At 39.2% G+C, this 25944-nt stretch overlaps 2 protein-coding genes across 5 annotated transcripts in view; one reads left to right on the top strand and one right to left on the bottom strand.

Annotated features, from left to right (window-relative positions):
• LOC143422621 (uncharacterized) overlaps positions 1 to 3554 on the bottom strand; it is a 458375-nt gene extending 454821 nt beyond the window's left edge. Inside the window, exon 1 of the mRNA XM_076893399.1 lies at positions 3466 to 3554. The gene's annotated coding sequence lies outside the window, so the exon portion shown is untranslated. The remainder of the gene's footprint in view (positions 1 to 3465) is intronic.
• A 1626-nt stretch (positions 3555 to 5180) lies between these two features.
• Positions 5181 to 25218, top strand: Atl (atlastin GTPase). Of its 4 annotated transcripts, none has more exons than XM_076893412.1 (8): positions 5181 to 5570; positions 16117 to 16197; positions 21193 to 21452; positions 21619 to 22398; positions 22564 to 22785; positions 22888 to 23102; positions 23181 to 23247; positions 24739 to 25218. In XM_076893412.1, the coding sequence occupies exons 1-8, from the start codon at positions 5516 to 5518 to the stop codon at positions 24868 to 24870; spliced, it is 1812 nt and encodes a 603-aa protein (XP_076749527.1). In that variant the 5' UTR covers positions 5181 to 5515; the 3' UTR covers positions 24871 to 25218. The 4 variants fall into 4 exon arrangements, with proteins under 4 accessions (XP_076749527.1, XP_076749528.1, XP_076749526.1 ...); XM_076893413.1 differs by lacking the exon at positions 5181 to 5570 and adding an exon at positions 11464 to 11488; XM_076893411.1 differs by lacking the exon at positions 5181 to 5570 and adding an exon at positions 14821 to 15040.
• Positions 25219 to 25944: the final 726 nt, after the last annotated feature.

The following is a 25944-nucleotide window of genomic DNA, read 5'->3' as shown; positions in this document are numbered from 1 at the left end:
GCTATGAAACGTTACGCTTAATATCATCAGTTCGAAACTGGGCAAAGTTCTAAATGGAGCGCTTAAAGCGAGAGATTTCGAGAGAGAGAAAAAAATCTCAGAACCCGCGCCGTGTTTCCTGTTATCTGAGATAAGAGGCAGATCGACGATAACCCTCTCCTCGAGTCTGCCGAGTCGGGGAACTCTAACGGGAGAATCGCGGAGGCCGCGGCGATCGTATCGGGAACAGCTGAACCTCTCACGAGCCGCGCGTCGGAAAAATTTCGCAGCCCCTTTCCCTCGCGATGAATGAAGAGCAGAGATTACGCGTGCACGCTCGAAATAAGATAGCAGCCGCGGAACAATAGCAAGTACGAGCCAGTGGGAAGCTTCTTTAAAAGTCAGTCGTGGCTCCGATCGACGTAACCGAGGCTTTTGTCTCGGAGCATAGTAGACGATTGTGGAGATGCGTAAACGTTAACACCAAGTTAAACGCCATACCCGAATACCATGGCGTTGCGCGCAGACGAGAGAAAAACATAATCGAACGATGCGAGAGAGTACTTCGAACCTGTCTAAGTAAGAAGGGATCGAAACGATACATTATTACTGTGTCGTAAAGTTTGCCGATGGGTGGTCCGAAACACAGCGGTGTTCTATCGAAACGGTTTTCTTACAGGCCCGCACGCGCTCCTACTGTTTGGTCTAACGAAACGTTCCATTCGCTTCGTAGAAGCTGCCGTCGTTTAATTATACATTTTCACGTTTCGTTCATTTGGCCTTGCCTCGCTCTGCGCTTGAAGAGAAATTACGTTCGAAACAAACCAAACGTGATAACGAACGATTAAACGAGGCGAACTGGCCGCAAAGGGTTAATGTGACGGGGCAACTTCATGAATAAGTATGAAACTACGGTTTATTAAACGCAATAGTACGTTCGACGGCGGTCTGTTTATTGCAACGCGTGCAGCCGGATCGTCTACGGTAATACACCGTGTTTCGAGCAAAAACTTTGACCCGACTTTGTCCATAAAGCGATAACGCAATCGTACGACAGCAATAGGAACGCGTTTTGTAACGGACCCGGCGATGCAATTAAATTCGTGCCGAAGAAGACGATAACTGGACAGAAATTGCGGGACATTCGCGTTTGCATTTACATAGGTTCGTGCAAATATAAACTCTCCTAGGTAACGTACAATCAGACCCCGACTGGTCCAGCATCGCGTTTGCCTATTCAATCCGTGCAGCGGCCACGCCACGCCACGCCACGCCACCCCATGGTCAGAGTCACCTCTCGTGAAATCGTTTATAGAAACTGCGAATCACGGTGAAATCAAACGAGCGATCCCCTTTGAAAAAGTTTGCGTGTCGCCGGTTAAAGGTAACGTTGATTAAAGCGGTATCGACCGGAAATTATCGGCCGCAGAAATGAACTCGTTGTCTCGAACGCAGCCTACACTTTGAAATTAGCTTTTATATTAAAAAAAAAGAAAAAAAACGGCTAGCACTCTTTTTAAACTATGTACTTTTCGAACTGTGTAAGCAGATTTATAAAGTAACGCTGTTAAAACGCGTTATACACTCTGAATATGTGAATTCCTTCTACAAGTTAAGATAGCAACCCCAAACTCTTTCCTGTCGTAATGTAGATAATATATACCATAATATACGTCTCTATCGACTAACCCATTTAAGCCAACTGAATCGTCTTTTCACTTGCACTTTTCAAACAACCGTCCATTGATACCGACCACGTGAGCGAAGCAAAACACGCCGCGGCGTTCAAACGGGGACAGAGCTTCGGAAAAAGTTGAACGCATTCTCTTTCCCGGGACCCTCGATACTATGCGCGCGGGATATGATAATGAAAAGTTGCGCAACCTAACCGGGAAAGCTTGAGAAAGAAAGGGAAAGAGAAACGACGAGGTGACGAGGGTTCGTAGACTGCATATACGTGCCCCTATAGGTAAGTATGTAACACTGACACGTCGGGGAACCTAGCGGGAGATTGATGAGTTCGTAAGTGAAAGGGCCGACCGTTGAAAAACGAGACACTCCGCGAGAATTCCTTTCCCGACGGACGGCTTAAAAGATAAAGGACCCTCGCCGCCATCGCGGAAATTTCGGCGGTGTAATTAAGCTTCGATTCTGAAATACCAATTCGAAATCTATTATTTGCAACTTGCTCGCGAAACAACTTCGCGCAAAGGAGTTTCGTACAAGTTATAATATGGTAATAAAGTACAATTTAGTAACAATGAAAATGATAATAAGAACAATTAAAGGGCAATAATAACGAGAGTAATTAGATGCAAGGAAAGTAACGAAAGTAATTAGCTTTGAAACGAATCGAACAATCGGAAACCGGACTAGTTGATTATACATGTGCCATGATTTGTAGGTACCGACTTATCGGCAATGTTCAGCGCTTACAGGCACACCATATCTACATTTGTAATATTGACTTGCTGTGACAAATTGTATTGGGATAGTTGCAGTAATACGTATACCACAATTGCATGTAAATTCTACAAGCTCGTCAAATTAAATAGAAATTCCATGTTCTGATTACGTGTAGATATTGTTGGTATTTTTCGATAACTCGAGACTCACTCTCATTACGATCTTCCGAAATAGCTTTTTCAGTTAATGATTTCTGTGGTCGAATAGCACGAGTAGTATGACTAACCATTATAACACGCTGATTTCGGACACACCAGTAATTTGCATGTGAGATTCGAATATGTTAGTCAAACTGGTAGTCCCCTAAAATTAACTTCCCTTTACCGACACATTTACAAATATCGCTTGACTGTAATCTAATCTAATAATTCTCGGATATAAGCGGAGAATTGTGTTCATTACTTGCAACGATGTTCGAGTGCTTGCAAAAGCTTTGATAATATAACGGTAAGTTTGATTTTCTATGCTCGATAGATCAATACCAACTTTATGCTTTTTTAATTGCAAAGGTAACCATTAATTCTTGCACATATATAATCTTTCAAGAATTCCCACGCAAAGAGAAATCTTTTACTTTAACATGAAGACAATAATGGAAAGATAAATTTATTTGCTAAAAATCCGTTTCGCAACCGATAATTGTATACGGAAAAATTGAATTAATCCGCGTCCATAAAAATCCGTCTCGTAGTCGACGCTGCGTACGGAAGAATTCAATTAATCCGCATTGACAATTACAAAATGTACCTCGTTACTATGCACTTCCAGACGTGACACAACATGCGCTACGCGAAAATTAAATCGCATCGAATTTCATGGTTGCCGGAGCAAACATTGCTCCAAAGCAAAAGAGCCACACACACACATGCACACACAAATAATACTATTTACCATAACAAAATTTTCCAATAACCAGTTCACGCAATGTGGTTAAAAACAAACATAAATTTAACAAATCTTTCTCGTGTTTCCTTAATACTATCTTCGCTTAATTGCTGACTGTAAGATGGTACTACTCACCAAATGAAATACGTCTCGTTGAATGCTGCAAACAATTCCCACATTCCGAGCCAGGCAAGTTCGATGGTTGTCCGATGTTACATATTTTTCTTCCAGCCTCGAGAGCACGAGCAAAGCCGGTGAAATATAAACGAAACAGCACTGGTAACACAGCGCGGGAGAAAAACGATGGTTTCACTGGAAACTTGCGATCACGGTCCCATCGCTGAGGGTGATACGAACGCGATTGCACGCCGTCGACATTGAGAATGAAATGAGTTCGATACGCTAAACGGAACGAATAGTACGAGCGCGAAGGGCGTTCAAGTGAAACTGAAACGTCGCGAGAAAGAAATCATAGCCTGTCAAGGTTTAAATGTCTCTCAGTAGCCGGCGGCGGCGACACGGGGAGGTCGTCGTGCGCGTCTGTATATGTTGTGTTTAAACGTAGTTGCCCTCTACCACTTCGATTTAAAGGAGACCCGGGTATACAAGTTCCACTCGTGTTTTCATTCGCGCGAACGTGTTTTCGTGCGCTCTTATGCGTGTTCTTATACTAGGAAGAGGCACTGCGAAATTCGCGCACAATTTACATCGGCGTGTCGTGCGCGTTTAAACAGTTCCCGGAACGACGATGAATTCGACGGACCTCGTCGAAAGGAACGAAAGCAAAGTTGACAGGCTGGATATGCAGCTGGCACGCAGCTGATGCACGGCACTTGGCAAAACACTGGCTCGTGACACTTGACGTCACGACGACAACGCTCGGATACGTTCCACGCGTGTCAACCGGCCGAAAAACGCGTGCGCCCCGGTCCTCTTAACGATAGAGGAGAATCGAACAACGCGGATCGAAAGGCATAATGTTGCGCCACTATTTTGCGCTGCTACGGTGTGGTAGTGTTTCGTTTCCCTCCGTTCTTCTTGCCTCCCTCTCGACAGCCGTTCTGTCATTTGTTTACTGGCCCGTACTAGACTACTGTATGCTGGTTCGCGCGTAATTGTCAACTCGCGCGTACGTTCTGTCAAGCTGCATCGTTACACAGGACGGTCGTCTGTTTACAGGAACAATCCGCTAGACGGGTCAGGAGGCTCGTGCACCGATAAAACAGACGTGAATTCGCGTGACGAAACAAACCACCGCGCACAGCATCCACATTCCACCATAGGGAATCTGCGACCGCGCAACCGCCGGGATCAAATCACATCCGCCGGCGAAAGTAGTGCCGCGCTTCGCCGAAACCGCGAATCAGATCGCGAAAGAACGGCTGCGCAGCCCGAAACTAACGAGCGCCAAGTTGAACGCTCGTTTCTAACGTGTTCCCATCGAATCGTAATATTCTCGGTGCTATTACGTGCTGTGATCTATCGAACAATTTTTTCCTCAGTCGTTACTGCCTGTTACTGTCAGAGCGGATGTTACGCGTGATATCGGTGGTATTTAAATTCGTACGAAGGTATGTTAACGCTGCGAACTGCGGTAATACGGTCATTCTTTTTGTACCATCGCGTGCAAGTAGTTAATTCGAATACACGCCACTCTTGTGAAATTAATTCCTAAATTCTATATTTCTATTGTCATTTCATATGTATCTGATTGGCGTGCTTTTGCATATCGTGGTCGTCTGTATTTAAACGGAACGTGAAATCGGCTGAGATTAGTGAAAGTTGAAATAATACAAAGTTTCACCTAGAAGAATAAAACTAACGATCGAACGTTCTGTAACACCTGAAAGAACACGGTCTATAAAAAGCGGCCTTCGGAGGAAATTTATCTCCTTAGATACGCATCTAATCTGACTGATTACCCATTTGAAATTTCAAATCTGCTAGTATTGTTTCGCGTGATGAGAGTAAAAGTACTCCTGGGAAGAAGTTACCGTTCTTTCCCACGGCAGCCGGTTCACTTTCGTTAATATTATTCTCTGCATTTACATTCAATAAACGTCTCACTATCAAACATATCGCGTGATTGTCACGAGCAAGTAAAAGTTAGCAACGAAGTTCGTTTTAACCTACGTAGTGAAACAGTTGCACGCAGTTACGGAAGTGGCGTCATTCCTATCCCAATATGGCGGACATTGAGCAGCGTAAACAGAGTGGCAATTACAGCAGTTCGTATGTGGGTAAGTACTGCTGCTATTTTATCCCGTTTTATAACAGTATAGAAACAGAAGTACAACAAACGGTGGTGTTACTAGAAAATATACTTAACAATAACCGAAATGTGGTCTAGACTGCTTATGCCAGCTGTAACCGCACACCGTTATACCTTGTGCTTTTTTTTCTGTTTTGTCAACAGTTCGGGTACATTTTCAGTCTACTAGAACGAACATTATTATATTTTCCTGATTTAAATTAATTTCGTTTGAGTGAAGAATCGTTGTAAAATTGTGATATTGATGTGATTTACGAAAAGTGCTGCCAAAAGTGTTGTAAATTGTTCTTGAGAATTCTGTGCATCTGACTGCGTGAATCATAACGTGTACGCATTACAAACAGATACATCACTTGATAACTGTTACATCGGGAATGCAAACGTGCTGGAAGTATGTAAATTTCAATGAAACTGGCGGACAACGTTCGTGGTTGTAGAGGTTATACACACTCATAAGTAATTTTTTGTCCGAGATGTGTGCGACATTTTTATTTTACGTATTAATAATACGACGAACTATAAATAGCGTAATAGTCTGTTATGCATTCGTAATTATGTGTAGTAACGTGATATTCTGTCAAAGGAGGATGACGTAGCCTCAAAGCATGGCACGTAAGTGCTGCCACCTTCGGGAAAAGTTTCCAACTGTATTTCTTAAAACGGGGGAATTTCAAATTATGCTGGTTAAGTGGCTCGCTCGGCCTTGGTTGTTACTAGTCAGCAAAACTTGTTACTGCATTCTATTACGTTCATTGTGTTGTTTGGCTCTAGTTAAAGATCGTCCAAAACATATTTCCATTATTATTTATTTTTTAATTTTTAATTATTCCTTCGCGTGTATAATATGGCCTTTAAAATTGAAACGATTATTAGTATTACAAAGCAGTGTTTTTTATTGTGAGACTCTTAAGAGTTTACGAGGCACGCGATAGCGATATACACTTGCAGTATCTATACAAGAAAGGAGAAAGTGTGTATAACAGGAGTAGAATGCAACAATAGGATTTCCATCGTTTAATACGTGAGTTTTATTGGAAACTACGAGATTGTATTTTACTTGCTTACTAAGAAATCTGTACTTCTTCCTTTTCAAACCAGCACGACAAATCACTTCAGCCATTATTTCTCGTTATTCCAACACCGAAATTATATAAGTTTTCCGTTGATATGTGTCGACAAACATTACTGTTGTGTTTCATAAGTGCCCTTCAGATTTCAAACTCGACTTCTTCACGTTTCACTCAGCTTGATAAGTGCCCGTGCTTTATCGTGGTTTGCCCGTACTTTACATTTCTTAACGCAACGCTTTTGTTATTGATCATTCAAAGATTCTTCGTACGACGAGCAAAAGTGTTACAAAATATATTCCTTTGAATGCAAAATACATTCGCGATAAAATAATACCGAAACCAGCGACTGTAAGCTGACGGCGGGTATAACATAGTGTGCGCATAAAACACATGCTCAGGTATCAGCGTTCGTTTGAATATTAATCTTACGTTCCATTTATCTTATATTCTATTTACGACCAGTTTTTGTTGTTTAACGGTGACTGCAGCATCTTTACGGTCAACGTTCACTATCGTGCTGATTTTTCATAAATATTTTTATGATACACGCTCCAAGTCATGTCGTGATCACTCGCTGAAGTCAGTATACAACAGATGCATAACAGAATTTTCTTTTAGATTCCTTCGTTCCATTTGCACAACTTATATACAATTACCCAGCTCTTGTTTATTTGAGATTATAAAACATGTAATTCATTTATTCCAAATTCAATTCCTTAGAGGATCTCGTTACTTCATTCGCTTTAAATACAACTATTTCTACACTTTCACGTTTCGACATACACTTTATATGTATAAATCCCCAATAACGATCGATCATCTTTTACATTCGCTGCAAAGGTTGGAAGAAATGTTATCCATCTGAACGGAGGGGCTAAATTACGACTAAGAGCAGCGATACATTGCGCGAGGGGGAGGCTATAACATTATTTCGCGTTAAATGAAATCCGCGACAATGAAACAGGTGAAACACGCAGGTAGGAGTTCGAAAGCAATTGCGTTATGCAGAGCCACGATATTCAGAATCGGAATGAGGGCCGTGTATTGGCGTACCTATTCAGCCTGACGCAGGCAAGTGTTTTATTGAATTCCATCGATAGGTTTGCGTGCCACGTGTCCAATGAAACCGAGTCCTTTCTCGATAGTTTACCGCGTTCGTTCGTTTTCGAGACGGGAAACAATAACCGGCGGTGCATTTTTTTTTCCTTTAACTGGGTCGTAGAAACGATAAATCGGTGATGAATCCTTTGTACGACTAGGTAATAATTACCGGTTGCATTCGTAGTAGAAGAGCTTAAATTGTGGCGAGTTATGAATTATTTAGGATGAAAGTAGATCCGATTTTTTAAGACGGAGAGTTTCTTCATTTATCTATACTGGATACTAACTCTATGACTGACTATCGTCTAAAAACCTCCAAAGGGTAAAACTCTGAGTTCACTAAATGTGTCTCAGACCATTCAGCTTGCTACGTCTTCCTCCTCCCGAGTTATAAATTAAAATAGAAAAGGTAAAATCAGAATTGAACAATAGTTGTGTCGATGTAGGATAAAACTTACATGTATATCTAATAGTAGGGACGTGTGTCGTTCCTCTTGTGCCAAAACCATAGATACACGAATACGCTTTTTGAATAAGGAACCTGGCCAGGTTCCTCCTTTTATTTCTCTTAACTTATATGACAAACAACGAAACGAAATTTCCTAGTCATGTATCGGTACTTGTACGAATCTAATCCAATACTCGCAAGTCGAGTCACAATAATATATACGTACACGCGTTCACCATAATCAGTATATCTTTTAGTAGACAGCGAAAGGATAGAAAGTTTACGTTTAACTTTCATAAGTTATTACACCTTCATAATATAGCGACACAAAGTAGAAGATCGGCACGATACTTCCAAGACGTATGTTCCAAAGAGTCATTCACTGGTACCTCGAACAACGTTCATACTCTCTTGAGAACAAAAGCGTTCTACATATCCCAACGCTGCTTAGATCTCATCGACTAATAATTATGAAAAGACCAGAGCTGGTAACGAATGGGAACTATGTCAATTGCTCCGCGAGGACTCCGCGATTCTGTCTGTCGCAATCCAATAAGACTAATACCAAGAGTTTCTCCTCTCGAGTGTACAAATACACACGGCTTGGGCACATGCACGCGTGCTCCACATCGCGATAGATCCGTCCAATTCGCTTCATCGGCAGTTCACGTATTTCCGTAGCTCGTTAATTAAACTCGCATTATTCAACCGAACGAGTTCGAAGACAATTTATAGCGGATGGCCAATACGATTTCTCCGAGTAAAACGTCCCCTCCTTTCTTTCCTCCCTTTTTTTTCTCCTGTTTGTTAGTTGTCGAATCCCATGTCAGTATGAGCGATTGAGAACGGTCTGCCCCGGCGGAATTGCGACCAGTCCATAAAAGACTTTTATGTGGACGAGATAATGCCGTTCAGCGTTTCGAATAGCGACGCGCATTTGCGCCGTAAAATAAAAGTGCCGGTCCCCGTTGTACCCGACCACGTAAGACGAGCAACGAGTTGGGACTTGAGCATCCGGAACGTTTCGCGCGATCTCGTCTCCAACCGCGTACAGCCGTTCTTTAGCCGCGGCCATAGTTTTCTTATGCGCCTCGTGGTAACGGCGAGATTGAATTTATCCGGGTAAAATGTACGCCGCAGTAAAGTGTAAGGGCAGTCACACGCAGCGACCGATCTATCCTCGATTACGTACGACGCGCGATCGATGGAAGAAATCTAGCACCGATATGTTATAGGGTTTGCAAATTTTTCTGTCTTTTTATGTTATCTATTGCAAATTTTTCACGAAACTTTTCACAACTAACAGAACATTTCATTCCGCTGGAGATAGATAATGTGAATACCTTGAAACCGCTACCAATTTTACGATTTCACCAGATTTCTTTCACCGTCCGCGCGTACACGTCCATTTTTCTTCTCGACTCCTCGAGCGAGCTATGATTATCGCAAGAAAAAACGCGGACCATGATATCCTGTTTTTTCCTCTTCGTATTTCGTTGCTTAGAAATCTCTCCTTCAACCTGGATTGTTCGCCGCGATAGTAAAAATTGACACGTTACTTTGCAACTTTCTATCGTCTATGGATAAATAGTTGGAAGCAAGTACGGAGAAAAGCGGAACTGGCGAATTCGCCGCTGTTTCGTCAGGTTTTATTCTTACGCGTCTTTCACTTTGCTTTCTTAAATATCGACGTCTATTGAATCCGTAGTTCCTGCGTGTTTGTTCGCAGAGGCTGGGAAAATTGAACTTCCATTGAACCAAAACCACAATACTATCTAAACGTTCATCGACGCACACTGAACTACAAATTTCCCATCGTTTAAGAAACTTCCACTAAATATTATTAATCAGTTTCTTACTCGCATTGTTAACCTGATTTTCTTATTGAGAATTTAATCTACTAGCCTGTACTGTCCTTTAGTCAAAGATTTCTAACTTAACAGTAAGTTGATAATAAATTATTACGTACAGAAGAGGTGCAATCCAAGTGGTGGTTAGAGGAATCCAATTAGATAGAAGTCCAAAATATTGCGCAAGCTTATGGAATCTTATTACGCATTTTCGAAGTTGCTTCTCTTTAAAAAGAATTCGGAAACACAATTCTAGAATTACTCGTTTCATTCTTTACTGAATACACTATGATCGGAACGGCAAATATGTGGCATGCGTAAGTGGCGTGGCTTGGCACGTGAGAGACTTTCGACGGCATCCTAACGAATTCTGTTCCATAATCTTTTTCTATTTTAAGCTTTATCTATCTTAACAAAGCGCGATAAATGATTTTATCTCAAAACTATCGCATATGTGACTACTCATTTGAGATCCATAAAATTTGAGAAGAGAGCGGGTATCCATTCCAATTTTTTTCACTGGCACGTGCTATTTCTTCTTCTAAACAAATTTTGTCAACTAATATTACTCAACCAATATTAATCAAATTACACCCCATTTGCTCGCACCGATCGAATTCTGTTTGTCATCCCTGCTTTATGAAATAGACTCATAGTTTGAATGTGGTCAGTAGCGTAGAAGCTCGTGACGTGACTAGGAAATACCGTTTCCCTTTTTCCGTTCTTCTACTCGACGTCCGCCTGTAGGCGAAGGGCTGGAAGCGTGTGTGCCCGCGACGGGTGCAAGTATTCGGACGGCGTACGTTGGAGATGGCCTAGCTCGTAGAGATTAACGATAGTCCAGGTAGCTGCAGGATCCATAATAATATCTCGAGCCGCTCGTTGGAGTAAGACCCTGTCCCGTTCCTCTCGTTCGTTTCTTGCCGATCCACCTCGACGCAGCACCACCAGCTTTTTCCCCCCATAAACCTCATTTGCCGTAAAACATTTGCGTTCACGCGGCACACGGGGATATCACGCAACGAGCGTGTACAGGAGTAGCAGAGGCCGAGGAGGACACGGCCGAGGGATGGTTTCTTAAATAAATATCTCGCCGCGGAAGCACGTCGTAACCCCCCGAGCGACGCGGGTTCGATCGTTAACTCCGCGGTTTTACAGCCGCCGCTAACCGCGCGCCGATCTAAAAGCCCTGCAGTGGTAACAGGCCACGCTGACGCGTCTCGTCGCGCCGCGTCTCTTTGATTACGCTTTCTTCCTGTTCCGCGAGGCTCGTAAATCGGTAACGTCCGCGGAAACGCGAGCAAACGCCAAAACACCGGAAACGGGGATGCATATCGTGAATAATGAAGTATCACGAATAGGCCAGACGCGTGTATTAGAAAGGAGAGCGCGTCAGTTTTTTCGACGTTGCCTCCTGGTTAAGTGCTGTTCGGCTTTTTCGTTTTTTTTTGTTTCAAGCTCGTGCCACGTTCTGCTTTCCCAGTTTAGGTAGGTCCGCTATTCTTAGATTGAGTTTTGAGCACTTTTCGGGAAACTGGTTGCGAAAGGTTAGAACGAATTGTTTTGTGGATCCAGTGACGTCTTTTTGGGTGCTTGCGTTTCGTTCGAATACGTGTGCACAGTGATTAGCGTTCTGTGTATTCTGGTCTTGAGTTGATAAATCTGTTGAATGGAACCAATTTTCAAGCTATCGCATGTGTTGCTTCGAACAGTTTAAGACTGGAGATTTTATCATGTGCTTATAAATTTCAATGAGTTGAACAACGAAGTTGCATTGTCGTTAAATTTAATTTCGTAAGTTAAAGTCTGTGCTCTTTGACATTAGTCTTCTTTCGAATCCATCGTGGACGCTTTGGTTTGTTACACGTGCAGAAGACAGGGAAATAAAATAAAGTTTTACAAATACTACTATCGGTATGTAACATCCAAGTCCAGTCGCGTTAAAAAAAAATTAATGTCTTTCGATTAAATAAATTTCGAATTCCGTTTCTCCACAACATATCCCCGCCTGCGCTTTATAAATATGTTGCCGTCACACCGTGAATGTGTACAAAATTCAATGATGTAAAACAAAACGGTTCAAAGGTCGATTGCGTATAACAGTTGAACATTATACGTTTTCCACACAGAATATGTACATTAATATATATATATATGCTTAAAGAAGATAGTTGTATTTACAACAAAACTAAATTATTTACCAGTAGTTGAGGAACTGTCCTCTCAAATAAATTTCATATAAAACACTTAAAATTGTAGGGAGTTGTTGGCAACAAAATTGAAAAGTAATTCGAAGTGTAGTGGATTGAAATCCTTTTAACTAAACTTTAAACATCGACAGTGTCGTGTCAATAACATTTACCTGCACTTTTCTATTTTGTACAAATATTTGCCTCTGTGTAGTAATCTCGGTTCTTAAATTCTTGTTTACCACGACGTAATCCGTGACATAAATTGCAGCGTTTTGCACTCGTTTCCTCGCTTACGAAGCGAACGATACAACGATAAGCGTATTTGTAAACACACCAATGAAAAATCGTGCACCGAAATCGTTTATCGAATTACTTTTTCCCACACTCTTGTCGATTGATAATTATTACCGTTATCACTGACATCACACTCTCTTTTCTGTACATTATTCTTAGCTTCTGGTAGCTCGTTTATGCAATCGAGTCGAGAAGAAGACTTTGAATCCTCCTCGCTGTTACCGTCTCTCTTTTTATATTTCACTTTTGCAAACCACTACTCATACCACTTTCCTGTCTATGACTATGCACCAAAGGTATATTCCACTTTACTTTGAAACGCATTAACCTGTTACTCAATGAGTTTGTAACGTGAATTAGTGACTCACCTGTCCCATCAAACCATACGCGAGAAGAAAAAACAGTGGTACTCGACGTTCGAGTCTTTTTTTTCTGTTTCGTTAGTTGCATAAAGTCGAAGTGCAAATATTAAGAAAAAATTCAAAGTAGATGCGTAAGATTTCGACATGTTTTTACTTCTAGGAGATTGTCAACGTGTAGCGAGTAGTCATTAATGTGCTTTCATAGTAAAGTCGGACCGTAATAATTGCTCGTCAAAGCGAGCAGTGAAATTTTCTAAACGATATCGCGATGCTACTTTTAATAGTCTTTAGATAACTTTGGATAACCAGTATATAAAAAAATATAATTATTGCAAGATATGATAAGTTTTGAATAATCTTTAATGGCCTTTGATAATCACCGTGTCATAGATCAATAAACTCGTCACGGAGTTGCCTGCACTCAATTAAAACAAAGTGCATATGTACTTCCGTTCAAATGTACCGAGGGCACCTTGAATTCACGAAGACGTTTAGACTTGGACTAAAAATAATTCTCCCAATAAGATACTTTCTCGAAATATAATAAATTCAATTAAAACATTTTTGTGGAATAACGACCAACGCGATGACTGTCAGTATTCTAAATTATAAGCTACAAAAAAAAATGGTAATTATACCAAAAGCGTACATTCCATCAAGTTCAATGACCTTGAAATATATAGTCAAGATCAACGCACAAATTTTAGTAAATTGAGAAGTATAAACCAAAGCTAACATAATCTAAGTAAACCTATTCTGAGCGTTACATATAGTACTAAAAATACTTTTAGGTTGCACTTCTAAAGTAAGGTCGAGCGGCGGTTATATGTGCATTAGTGAAATTACTCTGAGGACGTTGACCTTGACAATATATTTCAATGTAACTGAAATTGTACATTGTATAAATTGGGTATTTCGTAAAAGTGATATTCACCAAGTCTCGCCTATATTTTCATCTACATACCATTACGAGGTGCAATATCTGCACGATGGCTGGTTCACATTCCAATAAAAAATACAATTATCTCGAATTCATTTACAATAACTATATATTAACCCCTTAAGCTGTAAGTCCGTGACGTTCACCGGCCGTAAAATTAGTACTCTTTTACAAAACCTATTATCGAATGAAGTAGGGCACGTGTGTGTAATGAATAATCTATTTCAATGAGCCAGACATCGCCAGAATGTGATAAAAATAAAGTAACAAACTGTGTAGATTACTCTTAAATTTACTCAAAAATCGGTATAAGAACACGATTCTTAAATGATCAATACCACTCGCTTATTTTCTACGTTAAACAAATAAAAACCATGGAATTTTTATTCCAAAACTACGAAAGAACCAAAAATATAGATGACCGTTCCTTGCATCGAAGTTTCCATTTCACTGCTCCGGCATTAAACGCACGGCGTTTAAGTCGGTTTATTCCTGGATATCGGCATCGAAGTGAATCTCCGCTCGCGCGGATTCATTAATCGTCTTCCGCGGCGCGCGGAATATCAGGCTATATACGCGGTGACGGGATACAAGGTGACACGCCGCAACCCGTCACCCATGTTTCGCCGGTATTCGCCGATTGTGGGATACTGCCAACTCGCGGATACTGCCATCTCCGCCGTTCCTCTGGCCACTGCTCGTCCACCACCACATACGCAACAGGATATTTCTAGTCGGTTGCAGTATTCGAGTTAGTGCTCAGCCGTATGTACACCGGGCACCTGTACGTGTCGGCCGTCGCTTGTCTCGTTTCCTCGTTCGACCCGTGATCCGCGTTCGCGTTCCCTTTTAAGGTCTATTTACGCGAGTCGCATACACGCGTCTGCCAAGTGTGTTGGTACCAGTGTCGGTCCCTAAAACTTGTTTAAAACCCGCATGCTCACACTGACGCGGAACGGTGGTCGTGGTCGCTCGTACGTGTAAATAGACCTTCGCGGGGCCGATTTCGTGTGACGAATGTGAGCGAGAGCAAGCAAGAGACATGAGCGAGAGGAGAAAGACGACGCCGAGCATGAAACGGTCCGAGGAGCAGCTGAACAGGCCCAAGGGACCGATCAGACCGCCAAGGACGAGGACGCAACAGGCTCGCGGCAATGGAACTATCGATCGCCGAGAGAAACGTGGTGCGCCGTGGGGCTTAATGTACTACGTGAAAGCGGCTTAAATAGCAGACCTGGCTGCGTTTAACTTTAATCGCTATTCGAAAGTTTTTTTCCTTCTTGTTTTTGTCTTTTTTTTTTCGTCGCCGCGAGGAAAAAATTGGTATTTCGTTCGATACTTAAGAACGACGACGAGAGAGCACCGATCGAAAGGCCGAGGCCACGGGAATTAATTGCGAGACGGGATGAGATTGAAGACGTGCGGTCGGTTGAGAAGTTTGAGAAGTTTTCGAGGAGAGATCCGAAACGAAAGCTCGGTTTGTTGGAACGAGAATTGGCCGGCTGTCAAATATTCGCGGGCGCAACAGATTCGGGATTATGCAGGCGGGGTTGATATTAAGGTTACGGTGGACCTGGAGTTGTGTAAAACGTGGTGACGCGGCTCGAATGCGGGAGTACGATCTCGGATTAAGTAGAGTACTTGTGTAGAAATTAATAGCATTTCAAAGAGAACAACGTGTAGTTGATGACAATGTAATTTTAATGCACAAGTGAGAATCGAACACGACTTGAATGGAGAAAATTTTGCGATTCAGTGCGCCGTGTTCGAGGTGATAAATATCGTCGATGAAAATACGAATCTCGAAATACAGCTATTACGCGGAACGAGTTTTTGAGAGCGGCTTGAATTTAGGTTCAATCGAATGTGAAGGTTCGGTCACGATATTGGCGGGTTCCCAAAAACTCGTCAACGCAACAGTTCCGCGGCAATGAAATCGCCTATCGAAATGTAGGCTTCAAAGTCCGTAGTATCGTAGCTAACGCATCGAGTTTAAACCTACACATAAATTAAGTTTCGACGAATGTTAGTCTACGTTATGAAATATTTCCGATGTATTGTCTTTTATTCAACTTACGAATCTTATAATATTTCATAGCAATCGTAGCTTTTGACAGAATTTCATAATCTTCGGTTTGGATTTGGATTATTTCGTTTCTATTACGGTTTATTACGCTGGTTGCGTATAGAAAATATTCGTCATCGAAACGTATGAAAGAAATAAATATGTTAAATGTGTCTTTAAATTTGTTTTCAGTCGAGAAAGCACCGATGACGACTCTCGACGAGAACGTGAACCGTGTTCCACGGGTATATCCAAACGACAGAGAGGAATCAGGTGAGTGTGCATTTTTTTTTTTTAATTTATTCATTGGTATATTTTATACTTTGTCTGTCATCTTGCAAAGTAGCCGGTGATCACTTCTTTATAGGACGACCTTACTCAAAAATATAAATGGTCATAAAAACATCGAACCTTTGAGATCTACTGTTAATATATTCCGTATACTAGAAAATAAATCTCTAAATATATATCTGTACATTCTTAATTTGAAGACAAAAATCGATATGGATAAGATTAAGTTAACTTAGGTCAGGACGGTAACCTTGTCTGCACATTTCAAGATCAGCAAAATCGGTTAAGTTGTACCGTATTTTAAACAAATATTTTAAATAAATATCAACGCTTCCTTATATAACATTTTCTAATTAGTGACATATGGTAATTTTCCACTAACTTAATATTCTTGACTTACAACGTGTTTTTTTAAACTTCGCGTTTTTATATCAAGATAAAAAAAGCGACGTCACCTTAGGTATTTAAACACGTGACAAAAAACAAAGGCTGTCATTGTATTGGTAGTGATCACGCGTTGCCCTCGTAATCATAGAAATGATTTGCAATTTTTTGTGAATAACATCTGTAGATTTACTTTTCCGCACATCCGGCTTGAACGGCCTTTACTCGTACGTGCTCGCACTGCTTTTCTAGAAAATCGAACTTATTAACACAGATTATCTCTTTAATAGTTACTTTCTAATTATTTTCACCCATTTATTTAAGTAGAAGCACTTGCTATGAATTCTTGTCAAATTTTCACCACATTGTAAAGCATGCATTTTCTGCATCCTTTACTTCTTTTCTAAAACTTCAGAGGCGCTTGTTAAATCTGGAACTGTGTTCTAAGCTAACAAAATCAATGCGTATAAATTTCTCTGACATTTTTTAGGGCAAGTTACAGCTGCGCAGAGGTAAATTAAAAATATTCAAGACAACTCATTTACATCGGAACGGTTACTAGGTGCCCTTAAAATTTGGCGCAACGTTTCTGAAGGGTATCCTATGGGAACAGGTCGAGAGCACATTTTCTCGTTAGGCCAATCGCGTTAGTCGACAGAATTTCGCAGAAATTTCCTTCTTCTTTTCAATTCTGTCCAAGCTTCCGCCGCGTCTGTTAATTAAATTCACGTACCCCGCTTTTTCCTGGCAAGGTCTCTCAATGGTTCCAGGTGAGAAATTCGACGCGCTGTATTCGTGAGTTTAATGCGGTAATGATTCGTGTAAACGCGAGATTGCAAGGTACCGGTGCGACTGTGTGGATGGCAGTCTGTGCCATCGCGCGGCGCTCGTATTTTGCCATTTCGGTGACGATGTCGACGATGACGAGGAGCTGGCGTTAAAGTAGAGAAGTGGGATGGAGGGCGAACCGGTTGAATTAGCGTTCGCGCGAGTAATAATTGGCTGTTCGCTCGCAATAAGTAATCGCTCGAGGCTCCTTCGGAGACGCTACGTTACATAAAATTGAAACGCTCCGGCTGACGTGTGCTGTATTCCGAATTTCCCTTTGCTTTCAATCCACCATTTGTTTCAAACACATCGCGTTTCACTGTTTCAACCCCTTCTTGTCTAGGACATGACGCTTTGCTTTTTTATCTGTCATTTATAGCGCAAATTTTCAATGCAGGACTGATGAAAATCAATTGGTTTTTGAGTAAAAGGGGTGCGATATCGAGCGAGTATGTTAGGTGAGATATAGTACTTCCCACCCCAATTCATTAATTTTTTCCAGGGTTTGTCTTGCACAGTGCGGTCTTGCATTGTTGCGTTGTCTAATGTTTTTAGTCTTCCTGATGATCGATAAGAGTCAGAGAGATCAAAATTACCGGATCTGAACTTAGAAAACCATCTTTGGTATTTACAAACGTTTAATGCACTTGGATAAACATTGCAAATGTTTTTAGCCGCAACTGTTGCGTCATTCCCCCTGCGAAACTTAAAAAGCAGACAATGCCTCCCAATTACTATCCGGTCTCCGTTATTTTTTACACAATCAAAGATTACATAAATAGAAGTAATTATAAAATAATTACTCAATGATTATTTACGTAGTATTTTCGTACTCCATATTCAGTAATTAACGTGTACAACATAAATTTCTAAACTATCAGGTCTGTGATCGAAGTAGCAAGTTGGAATGCGCGCGGCCGTTTCACGCGAATGGAAACGCGCAAGCAGTTATTCATTAATCATAAAAACAGCTTGGATAGCGAGTCGTGAAAAATTTCTACGTCACGAGGAGCAGTCACGTAAATACTGTGGCAACTATGTTGAAAAACGAAAGTGTACGTGACTCTCAAAGTCTACGAGCTGTATATCCATTTATCATAACACGGGTTATACTAATATTTGAAAATAGAATGCCGTCAAAGTTTCAGTTGCATGTGTAGCTGACTTTTCTCTACAAATTATGATCTTTCGAAAGAACTTTGGATTCTTTTACCTTTGGACCTATACAGTGTCCCACCTGAATGAAATTACAAGCAATATTGGTTGGACTATGGTATATGTTTTTTGATAGTCGCTGAAAATTATCAAGTAGATTGATAATAAATCGATATTCTGTTACTTTGAACACACAATCTATATTTTAATAGATGATAAAGTATAATCGATTTTATGTTCGACCTCTTACAGATTATAGATAAAATGATTACTACTCAAACGAAAGTAACACGCGTATATGGAACGTTTTGCGCACTGTACGGATAGTATTTGGCTCGGAAACTAATAAAAACCCATAACTAAAATTCTGAATTTGGAATACCCTCCATCGTCTTTAAAATTTCATGTCGATCGGTTTTCAAAAGGACATCTAGATGTTATTCGATGAAACTGCATTCTAATGACTTTTCCTTATTTTAGTATTTGGTTCCCGTTGTTCTTTTAAACGGTTTATCTCGTTACTTGAAAAAGAGGTAAGTCGAAGAAGGTCGAAAAAATAATACAGTTCTTGTCGTTTAGAAAAACAAGCCTGAATAATTGTCTAGAGCGATAGCGGTACCGATGACTTTAGTATGTTGTCGGGGACATGGTCTTGAATAACTTTTCCTTATACATACAACCACTGACCTCTTTTAGTTCTGGAGGTATTTAGAAAAGCTAATAGAATAACAATGGGATTTAAAAAAAGAATAGTCGTCATTCATTTTTCAATCGTTCCTAACATAAATTACATCGTCGATGTAAATTCTTCGAATCACTGTTACAAAGAGGACTGCCTTAGTTTTCCTCTATCAATTAAATCATATCACGTGGCACAGGTCACCGTGTTGCACGCGTAAGCAACGATGATAATTAAACGTAGATCAGCTTATTTCCTCACCACGTGCAAGAGCATATTACGTCTACTCACGTAAGTGTACATGGTTGAACGATGTATTGTGTCAAGACCTTCGAGCGTTATACTTTTCTTCTTTTCGCTTAGCATTAACAATGTTATCCTTAACACTAAGGTAGAAAATCTTGGAGCCTCTCGCTTAAGAAAAGTGATAACGCACAGTCTGCACGTGTTTTTCTTTCAGGCCCTTAGGTATAAACAGTTGGAGGCCCGCTAGAGTCGATAAATTTCACTGTTTACGTATAGTACTCTTTCTTAACACAAGGTTCATTTTCGTTTCTACGTTGACATGTTGAAATAATCCAACGGTGTTCTATTTAAAGTCCATCGGACTTCTTTTAAGATAACGTTACATCTTAATTTGGGTAACCTAAGAATATTGGTTTATAATGCGCCACTCTCAGCTAATTATAAGCAACTAGATCGTACTCGTCTAATTATAGGTATAATTTTGATTCGTGTTTGCGATGAGAGTTACTGGCTGTTTAGAGACGCCCAGTGGGTTACTGGCCCCGAAAACCTGGCTAATAATACCTTAGTTAATTAACTGGTATGCTTTGAATTATTATAACGTTTTATTGCATTTTACGGTAATATAATGTATATTAAAAATCTGTTAATTATATTAATTACACGTGTTAAGATTTAAATCTGAATATGCAAAGATTCTTTTGATAGTGCTTTACAGAGGCAATAACCCACTGTTCAGTAGCTGGTAACTCTTCGATAATAAATTTAATCTGATTGCAATCTCTTTCGCAACTTCTTACATTTACACTAGTGTTGCTATTCTATAGCGGAATCCCAATCGATGGTCAAGGCGCTAAGGGTAACGTAGCCCTGGGCCTGAAGACCATCGTGGGGTGGATGATGGAGCGCCTTCGAAGGACGCAAGGATTTTGGAGTTCAGTTCAAAGAGAGATCTCGTGACGATTAGAAAATGAAAACAGTTCTCTTTGGAATTACAATCTTCTAATTCATTTGCCCTCACGCGATGGCTAGTGATTAGTCAAGAATAATAATTAGAGGGTGTGCCAGATAATTGAGAGATGAGCGCGATCGTCCACTGGTCTCTTTCGGAACAGCATTGCATTGTACATGCGAATTATAAGGAAGAAACGAAATCGTATACGTTCGAGAGGGTCGTCTGTTCTTCGTCACCTCGAGGCCGAAGGGAAAAGAAAAACGATAGACGCTAAGGGGGTGTCATAAATTAGGTCCTCCTCGATATCGAGTCCCGGAAGGGGGAGTCTGACTGTTTTGCGATTGCGATGCAGAGGATGGGCATTCACTCTGAGAACGTCCAAGCGAAGATACACTTAAACAGCTGAGGATACCCAACCATATTTTGTACCTCGTAGTTTTGTAGTTTGTACGGGGAACTCGTCTACAGTGACTATTTCGAACTTACACATATTCGATTAGTAGACTCAGTGTGTTAGGAAATAATCAATAGCATTATGATGTATTTCAATTCCTCCAATATTTCACGAAATCAACAAGTTGATCGGAAAAATAAACGCAGAAGAATAGAGCTCGCACAAAAAATCTATCGTAAGGCTAAAGTTAAAAATGAACGATATTCCTATTGGCAAGGGCTAGTTAATGATCATTTCTGCATTATTTCAACTGTGACTTATTTTGATTTTCGTTAGATCAATTGGGCTGGCAGGAAAGAATAGAACGCCTCTCGATGGACAGTCAGGATAACGACAATTCGGATTTGGGACAACCGGTACAAATTGTACTCGCTCATCCAGATCACACTTTTGAGTTGAACGAGGAAGCCCTGGCGAAAATTCTCCTTCAAGATGATATTAAAAACAGGAGTGCAGTGGTGGTGTCGGTAGCGGGTGCTTTCAGAAAAGGGAAAAGCTTCCTACTCGACTTTTTCTTACGCTACATGAACAGCAAGGTACGTTATTTGTAAAAGTGGAATCTCGCAACGAAATGTATTTCTATCAGTCACGTTCGATAATAATGTATCTAAATTTTATCATAGTGGATAAACGAAATTGCAATTGTTCTGTTTCTTTCTTGCTCGCGTTCACCGTTGGTTGCCCGATTAACATCGTGAACAGTACAACAAGAACAACCAGACCGACTCCTGGTTAGGTAAAGAAGACGAACCTCTGCGCGGATTTTCATGGAAAGGGGGTTCTGAAAGGGACACGACAGGCATATTAATGTGGTCAAAGGTTTTCCGCGGTACATTGCCAGACGGTGAAAAAGTTGCTGTGATTTTAATCGATACACAAGGTGCTTTCGACAGCCAGTCAACGGTGAAAGACTGCGCGACTGTATTTGCTCTAAGTACGATGTTGTCGTCTGTGCAAATCTACAATCTCTCGCAAAACATTCAAGAGGACGATCTTCAGCATCTGCAACTGTTCACGGAATATGGAAGACTGGCATTGCGTAAGTCCGGACGCACACCGTTTCAGAAGTTACAATTCTTAGTGAGAGATTGGAGTTATCCTTACGAGGCGCCGTACGGCGCGGTTGGTGGTGCGATGATACTAAGCAGGAGATTAGAAATTTCTGATTCACAACACCCAGAATTGCAGAGTTTAAGAAAGCATATAAAGTCGTGCTTCTCGGATATATCCTGCTTCCTCATGCCGCATCCGGGCCTGAATATTGCCACTAATCCTCATTTCGATGGTAGATTAGCGGAAATACAATCAGAATTCAAAGAACAACTCAAGGTGCTAATACCAATGCTGTTAGCCCCGGAGCACTTAGTTACGAAGAAAATTGATGGCCAAATTGTTAAAGCAGGAGATTTGTTAGAATATTTTAAAAGCTACATAAAAATTTACAAAGGAAACGAACTTCCCGAACCGAAAAGTATGCTAGTGGTGAGTTTTCATTTTCTAATTATTTCATTCGATCATCATAATCTGTATTTCGTGTATAATACACAACATCGGAAAAAGTTATTAAATCACCAGAATCTAAGGTGCCGTCTGCCTTCTAAATAATTGTCAGTGTATATTTACTTGCTACGTATTATACATTTTTAGGCAACAGCAGAGGCAAATAATCTAGCTGCGGTAACAGAGGCGAGGGAATTTTATATACAACTAATGGATGAGGTTTGCGGGACACAGAAACCGTACTTAAACACAGCACGTTTAGAGGCAGAACATAAGCGCTGTGCGGAGAAAGCAGCCAGTTTGTTTCAAAACAAAAGAAAAATGGGTGGTGATGCATTTAGTAAAACCTATATGATAAAATTGGGAGAGGTAACAGTTATTTATACAATGCATAGCTTAAGAGTTATTTGCGGTGTGCAAATTATATGCCTCGTTACATATATATATAAAATATAATCATATTAATTGCAGGATATGGAAAACGCTTTTGTTAATTTCAAAATGAAAAACGAAAGTAAAAATGTTTTCAAATCATGGCGACCTAGTGCAGTGTATGGCGTGGTTGTTGCAATTATGTACATTTTATCAACGATATTTGGTTTCTTTGGCTTTTACGTAGTAGCAAATATTTGTAACACCATCGGCTGCATCTGTATAATAGCCATTATTACATTGTTATACATTAAGTATGTAAATTTATTTTATGTAATAATGCTTTACAATTTTTATTCAACTGTAATTACCTCTTGATTTTACTTTTATAGGTACAGTGGTAATTACAACACAACTGGAGCAATGATAGAAGAGGTGGCCAACTTTTTATGGAATAATGTAAGTAATATGTATTTATTTATTTATTATATAAGTATAGATATTCGAATTCCCTGACTGCACTCCCTATTTAATACTAACGACAATTAAAATTAAAATAAAATATTACGTACACTAAAAAGATACATACTTTTTTATAATAATGTTGTATATAACACAAAATCTTAACTGAGTGATGTAAATAATTGCTTGTCGTTACTTCACTTCGTAATTCTTGTTTCATCTTTGCCATATGTGATTTCTACAGGTCCAACTGGTCCGTGTGAGTCTAGCATTCTCTTTATTTGTTCTGCTTGCTGTTGCTATATCATACGCTATATACCTTATAGTAGACGCTAGATACGTTATATACGCTACATCACATTTTACTTCTACACCATCAAACGTGAACATATCATATTCGTCTTCTTTTTGTTCTTACTTTACTTCTTCATTCATATCTGAGTGGTGTAATTCCGTCTCCCAAAGCTATTCTGATATTTTGCATAATTGCTTGCATTACATAAACATCAATGTCGATGGCATTTCTAACTTATATGATTATTGCTTAAATCACTATTTTCTTCCCTTCATTGATTATTCTCACCATTCACTAAAGAGAACTTCAAAAACTATTTATGATTCATTTCTCAAGTATTACATGCCCAATTCTGCGGGCTATTTATACGATCGAACACAAATCAGCATCGATTCTATTTCTAAATTATATGGTTCTTTTTATAAGTATTACATGCTTAATTCCGCAAGATATTTATACAATCGAATACAAATCACTATCGATTTTATTTCTAAATTATATGATTCTTTTACAAATTACTACTTCTAAGTTATATGATTCTTTTATAAATCATTAATATTTACGTTACTTAACAAACACCACATTTAACAGTATTCAAGTTATACAATTCTTATCTCAATTACTACGCATTCCTTTGTTTAGAATATTTACATTACCTAACAGCCATTAGTTTTGATAATACTTTGATTTTATGTAACTACTGCCTAGATTACTGCAAATCGTTTTGAGCATAGTCAGGTCATTGTATAACAATATTTGCGCACATCGTTTCTCATATACACGCATTTGTTACTCATTAAATTTCGTTAGTTATATAAATACACCCTTTAATATTATGTTAAAATGTTTTTCCTCTTTAATGTAAGCTGAATACTAACAGGAGCTAATGTACAAAAGGTATGGCGTTTGCTTCTAATTAATCTCTAAATAACAATCATTATTATTCCATACATTTCGGTCTGAAAAAAGCGATTGTTCGTTCATATGTAAAATTTATGTTTCGTGCAAATATTCGTGAAAAAGATACGATTGTCTTTCCTAATTAACTAATAACTTTTATCATCAAACATCATACTATTTGCACTTATAAATATAGTAGAATATAACATAAACATTTTCATTCATTCATCAATTTTAGTTAATTTATATTTTAATGAAGTTATCAATAAACATTCACTTTGGTTTTTGTTCAGTTAATTAAACCAGCCTACCAACAATTTGTGGAGAAGTCAGTGTCTGTGGCAGTGGCTCAAGCTGCTGATATGGCCACAAACACAACAATGAATGCCACTGTCACTGCCAATGGCAAGCCTAAGTTATCATGATGGTCATTCCCCTTGTGTCCCAATTTCTCAAGTGCATTAGAACCATACATCAATGTATTAAAGCCAGTAAGTGACATAACAAAATTTCATTGTTTTTCTTCGTTTAATATGAGGCCATAAAAATAGCTTTCTGTTTGTTAAGTCACGAGAAGGGACAATGCATTGAATATATTAATTTAAAGTGACTGTGAATGTATATAAAATACACATATTTTGATTATAATTCCTTACTAGATTGTTGAAAATCGAATCGTTATTAGTATTGTCTAAGGTCATTGATATTACATTGTTAAAAAAAATTGAAATTTCACAATTACTGATAAAGAATATAGTTTGAATATAAAAGAACTATTGTTTTGGGGTTGTTAATGTTTATAATGAGTTTTAATCTTTTTGTATTACAATATATAGATAGATATATACATACATAAAAGACAAAGTGTAAACAAGTTTTTAGAGAAAAAGTACTTCTACATTTTTTGATAATATTGAATTCATATTCAACTTTTTGATTAGGAGAGAATATACTTAGTAAGCACATCTTGAGGTCACAAAATAAAACGTATTAAAAATATTTTTGAAACGAAATTTTAATACTACACACTTTGTATATTTATGCATTATTCTATGCATTAACTAACATACTTAAATTATATCTGTGCCAGATTTATTCTACATCAGTTACTATTGTATCGATTAATTTTTTTAATAAACTGAAATGTAAATATACTCAGTGGTCTTCAAATTTAATAAATTTTAATGTATCAATAATTACAATGAATTAAATAAGAATATATGCCATGTATTTTATATTTTTGCCAAACTCATTGTCGAGTATTTAAAATTTAGAAAATAATATAATTATGTTGATTTATATTTAACGTTTTATGGAACATAAATTGTATAGTAACAAATTTATAACTCATTGTGGAATAGATTTTCCTCTTCCTTTATTATAAGAATATTGCTTTCATAAGAGCAATAAAAATGAGCCAAGATTGTCTATAGACTTTAATATTCCGTTTAAGACTTGCTTCTATAAAATGTTATTACATATTTCAATATATAGAAATA

The sequence above is a fragment of the Xylocopa sonorina genome, chromosome 4 (genome assembly GCF_050948175.1).
Source record: "Xylocopa sonorina isolate GNS202 chromosome 4, iyXylSono1_principal, whole genome shotgun sequence".
Taxonomy (NCBI): domain Eukaryota; kingdom Metazoa; phylum Arthropoda; class Insecta; order Hymenoptera; family Apidae; genus Xylocopa; species Xylocopa sonorina.
The sequence above is the reverse complement of the archived record's forward strand: the minus strand, read 5'-3'. Positions and strand labels throughout refer to the sequence as shown.